This window comes from Squalius cephalus (assembly GCF_949319135.1).
Source record: "Squalius cephalus genome assembly, chromosome: 2".
Lineage (NCBI taxonomy): Eukaryota > Metazoa > Chordata > Actinopteri > Cypriniformes > Leuciscidae > Squalius > Squalius cephalus.
In genome coordinates this window covers 49,376,202-49,382,491 of record NC_137123.1, presented here as the reverse complement: position 1 = coordinate 49,382,491, position 6,290 = coordinate 49,376,202, and the positions used below count along the sequence as shown (strand labels likewise).

Genomic DNA, 6,290 nt, shown 5'->3' with positions numbered 1-6,290 from the left:
ATAACTATAAGCTGCAATTATATAATGAAGGGAGATACATTTTTAATACCCTTACAAAAAAAGTTAGTAGGCCTACTGTCTAGTCTCATAGTGCATGTAGCCTACCTACCAGATGGTAATAACATGCATAGTACATAGCCTATAGCATGACACTGGCTATTTACATGGTACTCGTGGTAAGTCCATGGTAATTTTTGTAACTATGTTGCATGTGTAATGTAAAGTGTGAAGAGTGTAGGTGTGGTAAGTTTTTGGAAACAGTGATAAAAAACTGTTACGATCTAGCGCGCCCCCTGCTGCCCACCCACCCATCCACCAACTTTTCAGGTGGTGGTCCCCTACTTCCAGCTTCAGTGGTTCACTTGCAGTCTCGAGCATGACATGGCGATTTAAGTTAAATTACATTTTACTTAAAAAATGCGTCTCACTACCCTGCCTCTCATGTTTTTAAACACAAAAACGCATTCTGTGTGATTCAATCAGTATGAATGACCCCTTTACTAGTTAGGTCTGCTTCTCGAGATTCAGATTCGTGATTTGCGAAATAAATCATTAAGAACTCCTTGCGACCCGGGTTGACAGATTCAGAAGAACCGAATCGATTAATTTGTCTTTGGCATCGCATCACACAAACGCAGAACAAAGAAATATGAACTAGCATAAATACAAACTGCAACTACATAATGAAAGAAACAGAGATTTTGTTCGAAACCCTTCACAAAAAGGAGAGATTCAAAGGAACCGAATTGATCGAAAGATTCAATCGAAAATCTTTTCTAGAAAAGCTTTTTGTGCTGTTATTATTGTATTTATTTTTGCTGTGTAGTGGCAAATATCATTAAAATGTGGAGAACGTTTTAAAAGTAAACTATTCATTTTCAATAAAAATATTTATAGGCTACAAGTAAAGCAGAAATTTCCCAAAATTTTACTCAATGACAGTTATGAAGTATTTGTACTTCATTACTCTAACTCTGTGGACTTATGTACATTAAGGATAAAGAGATCATCTACCAACTCTATATGACACCTTACATACTGTAATATGTGACTGCGACTGTCTGTCTACCTCATATAATACTTTACATATACCGGTATGTAGTATATTTTGTTTTGAAACTGTCTACCCACCACATATGGCACTACACATTACAGTATGTATATCCTGGACTGTCTAGCTCCTCATATGACACAATACATATTGTAATAATATGTATATTTTGTTGTAGGACTGTACTGTAATATGACACTTGACTTGTACAATGATCAGTGATGGGGATTGTACAATTGTGATGAAAACACATAGGGATAGTGTTTGAGAGCTCTCACTGTTCTTCTACTAGAGCACAACCACAGAGTCAGCGTTTCTGTTACTTTGTTTTTATTAAGTTGTCTTCAAATTAACAAGCAAACACCTCAATTATCTCTTTTTTTCCCCAAATCCCTTCCAAGCCGTATTTATATGCCATGGTTTGTCACTGATGAAAGTTATAAAATCTTTACAGGAATTTTGCAAAAAATCAAGAAAGGCAACAAAGCAAAAAAAAAAAAAAAAGCCATTATAAAAATAAGATTTTAAAATATTGTGTCATTGTTAAGGTGAAAGTAAAGTGCTTTTGAGGAATGATGTTTTCATTACTTAAGACAGATGAATGTTTATAATAATTGAGAGCACAGAACGCAGGCTGCCATCCTTTCATTCCTAACAACCAGTCCGTTGGAGTATTGTGATCGGTTGGTTTAATGATGTTTGTGGGGGGGTGTTTTCCCTTTTCAAAGGCACATTGCTGTAAGAAGCTGGCATTGATATGAATCCATTCAGTCCAATTTTAAATACTTTACAGTGAGTGTGTGCAGGGGGAGGCAATGCAAAAGCATCAGACCAACCAAATCCCACACAAGAGTCCATGAGAGATAGATCATTCTAGATGATGATGAACCATCAGTGTATGTGAGAGAAATCTCTGTCAATCAGTCGCTCTTCACAGCTTTATGATGTGCGTAATGTTTGTTAAACTGGGAATCGGTGTTGAAAAGTCTGTCCCACCAGGTGAATGTAGATCCATAGTTGCCAACAAAATTCATGTGGTGGAAGTCATGGAAACGAGCTCCAGCATAGAATGGAATCAAATGCAGGGGGTTCAGAGGAATGTCGTAACCACTAAAGAGAGAACAAAAGAAGGAACGTCAAAGAACAAAACACATACAAACTATAAAGATAAATGACATGATCAAAAAAGTATTATAAAATATTTTTACCAGGACTTTCCACACAAAATATAGTTTAATCATATAAAAATCCTAGAATTACTGTTATAGCCAAACTTGTAAATTAGATACATACATACACATACTTCTAGTCATGTAGTGTATCAAATGAATACATTTGTAATATAGCGTTGCAGTAAGTTATTATCAGCATCACAGTGTTGACATTATCAAATGTACTGATCCAGACCATGGCACGTCCACATTCAATTGCATTGTGCGTCCTGAGCTCACCTGTGAACATCAATGGTTTCAAGCAGCCGGAAAGTGACCCAGGCCCAGAGCAAAATCATGTGATTGCAGAAGACCATGATGCCAATGAAGAATCCAGCACCCAGAATCAAAGTCTCAGCAGGGTGGGCATACTCTGCCTGCATGCCAAATGGAGACTAACATACATACAATGAAAAATATGGTAGATCAACTATCATTATTAATTCAATTCAAATTCAATTCAAAATTCAAATTCAAAATTAAAATTAAATGAAGACAAAGAGGAAATAAAAATTAAGAGTTAAGGCATGTTCACACCAAGAACTATAGCTATAAAGATAACGATAACTATATTAGCGTCCACGCTGATGGATAAAAAAAGGTTGTGTTTATAGGCATGTGATGCATGCTCAAGCTCTATAGAGAGCAACAAGGGCGCAGCCATCTTTAGAATATTGTCTTTTAACTTCCGTTTTTGCGGTCGTGTATATTTATATGGCATTGCTGTCCAGGAGTAATTCGCATTTGAAGTGGATTTACTTAATGTAAAGTTAACGAAAGTTGTCATGAGGATTGTAATGTTTAAAGCAGATGTCTTAACAAATGTCAGTAGACCGGGAAGATTTTAAAACGAGCCGTTCATTCATAAATACGCGAGATCGCTGTGAAAATACAGACCGGAAGACAAAAGACAACGAGCGCGGCGCTGAAAAGGGGCGGGGCTACATAAGGTCTATAAAGCAGGATAGATTCTGATTGACAACCAGGGAAAAAAAATCCTGGTTTCACTTTATTTTGATGGTCCCTTAAACACGTTCTGTTGACTATAAGTAACATTACACCTACATGTCTACTAACTCTGTTAGTAGAGTATTAGTAGACTGGTAGGGTTAGAATAAGTTGACATGTACTTGCAAAGTTGCTTATAGTCATTAGAATGTCTTTTGGGGAGCATCATAATAAAGAGTTAGCAGATATTAACCAGACAGTCTACTAATACTCTAATGAGAGTAAGATGACATGTAGTTGCAAAGTTACTTATAGTCAACAGAATGTTGAAAGTGTTACCAAAATCCTTGTGAAAGTTATTCTAACCATATTGTTTCTCTGTGCCGTTGTTATATTTGTGGTGTGGACTCTCTTTTATATTTAGAAAGATTTTTAGAACTATACTTTAATCATTACTGTTATAGGTATCGTGTAAACAGGCCTTCAGCAAATATATATATATATATATATATAGATTGAAAATATGAATTATAATACAATGTAAAACTAACAGAAAAGAACATGTAATAGTACTTCTGCAAGCCTATCTTGGCTGTCTTATAGTTTCCCTTCATCTGCACATTGTGTGTGTATTTGTGAGAATGCGAGTAACTTACAGTGAAGTCATGATGGACTTTATGAATGTACTTGTAGATTCTGCGATGATGTAGGGCTCGGTGGAGGAAGTAATGCCATGTGTCCTCAATTACTGCACAACCAAAACACTGAGCCAGTATAGAAGGCCTGAGATGGTGAGAAAGATTATAAAAATGAAAACAAGGCCCACTTGCTTCAAAAAAAGATTTCGGGAAAGCTGCAGAACAACCTCAGGACTTTGACTGTTAACACAGAATTCTTCATATTTGAATCACTTTATAAAGTGAGAGAGCTGTTCTCACCAGCGAGGCATGGAGTCCCAGTCATAAGGGATGCTGAAGAACTCAGTAAAGTAAAATGTTCCACAGATGAGCGGTAGCTGGATACAGAAGTGATTAAACAGCAGCATTTTAAAGCACTTCCACTGTTTCTCCCATGTCTCTGGTTTATCCTGCAAGCACAACAACAAAAACATATATGAAAAGTTAATAAAAACAATATTTTTAACAAGAAAAAAAGATATAAATGTTCAATTTAAAATAATAAATCCTTTGATTCCACGTACCGGTTGGATTTTGTACTTCTGCATGAAAGGGAGGAACTGAAAGATAAATCCAGGCAGGCAGAACAGGAAGTAGATGAGTTCATGGACGATGAGCGAGCCCCAGGTGGCGATCTGGAATTTGCTGTAGTTCTGCAGCATGTGGTTCCACGCGTGCTCCAGAGGTTCCTGTAGTGGGTTTTCTGGAAGAAATGAATCCACATATTCCACCGCCATATATGCAGAAGACAGAATGTTGGCTGTGCCGTTCACCTCCATGGCAGCGAGTCGGTGGGACTCTCCAAATGAGTAACTATAAACACATGACATGAATAAAGATCAGTGACACTCAGTTATCAATCTCAGAGTGAGGCTTGCCTGAAATACAGGTCATATGGAAAAACTGCATCATGTCAGTACAGGGTTACACCAAAATATTAATATGTGTTACAATATATGTTCATAAGCCTCTGACAGAGAGTCCAAATCAAGTATTTTGACAATAGACCAAGTCTTTCAAGTCATAGGTCAGTTTCTAAATCAAGTCTCAAGTCAATTTTTTATATTTATTTCAATTTTTTTATTTATTTTATTCTATATATAGATCCAAAGATGAGTTCAATTTGAATTCAAAGTCAAGTCGAGTTGAGTTTGTTCTCTGGTTACACCCAGATGTTGCTTGTCATTATTCATTGAAGTTATGCAAGCTTTCCAATTTAAACTAATTTATAAACATTTTTGGTGACAAATAAAATAGAATTTTAAAACACATTTTAACGGCGAGATTTCAGATAATATTTGAATTATTAAATATGGATAATAATATTTTGGTAGCCAGAATAGACCAAATAAGCTGGTCTGGTTGCATAGCAATAAATAAATAATCATAAATACACAAATGCGTAAAGATTACATAGACACTAGTAGGTATTTTGTTCATGTTACTGCATGTGCATGTCTGTTAAATCACAATTACAATCATAACCCATAAACATTTTATTTTCTCTCAAAGGCAACTATCTATTGAAATAATTTCTAAATCAACAAATGCACCTATGTAGTCCAACAGTACTCAGCTTGTTTACATTATTTCCATGTTAAACGCGTGTTTACATTATTCTGCTAGGGCAGATGACAGAGCCCAAATATTTCTATTATTTTTTAAAGAACATTAGAACAAATAGATTCAGCACGGACGTGTTGTTGACTCACCTGTGAGAAGCTCTCCTTCTACCTGCGCTGGCAGTAACGGCGCTTTTAATGTAATAGAACCTTACATAGGACCATTGGCCGAGAAAAGAGGAGACGGTGTCTGCGGGCTGAGGATGGCCGCTGATTGGCTGTTACAAGAGGGAGACTGACGTATACTGGCAGGGGCGGCGGCCTGATTGGTTGAGGGAATGAACTGACGATAGTGAGACCTTTAGTTTCCGCAGCTGCAGCCAATGAAAACCCGCGATTGTCTTTCATAACCTGCGCTGACGCGCTGACTAAACTGCACCTTCTGGTTAAAACAAAACAAAAAAACAAGTCTGTTAAGTCGGGGGTTTCAGTAGATAGCTCGGACCCCGATTATAATCACCCTCGTGCGATGGACCCCATCCTAAAAAATAATAATTTCTTGTAGACTACTGTACTGTTATAGAACTGTCACTGTATTTATTTGTTTTTATTTATTTACTAATTTACTTATTTTTATATATTTTAATCAGCATTTTTATTTGTATCTATCAACTGTGAAAAATGAATATTATAAATATGCCTAAATATTAGACAATATTTAGTTAATAGTCACTGTATTTACTTTTTTTAACGTATTTTAATCATTATTTATTTACTTGTATATATTTTTTGTTTATTTTTATATTATTTGTAAATCTTAATCCTAATTTCTTTTTCTTAT

At 35.9% G+C, this 6,290-nt stretch overlaps 1 protein-coding gene across 1 annotated transcript; it reads right to left on the bottom strand.

Moving 5' to 3' along the window:
- Positions 1–1,898: 1,898 nt before the first annotated feature.
- On the bottom strand, positions 1,899–5,713 carry msmo1 (methylsterol monooxygenase 1). Its single transcript, XM_079851585.1, has 6 exons — positions 5,600–5,713; positions 4,412–4,700; positions 4,149–4,297; positions 3,867–3,993; positions 2,503–2,657; positions 1,899–2,161 (listed from the first exon to the last, which is right to left on the bottom strand). Exons 2-6 carry the CDS (start codon positions 4,664–4,666, stop codon positions 1,972–1,974), a joined length of 876 nt encoding a protein of 291 aa, XP_079707711.1. The 5' UTR covers positions 4,667–4,700; positions 5,600–5,713; the 3' UTR covers positions 1,899–1,971.
- Positions 5,714–6,290: the final 577 nt, after the last annotated feature.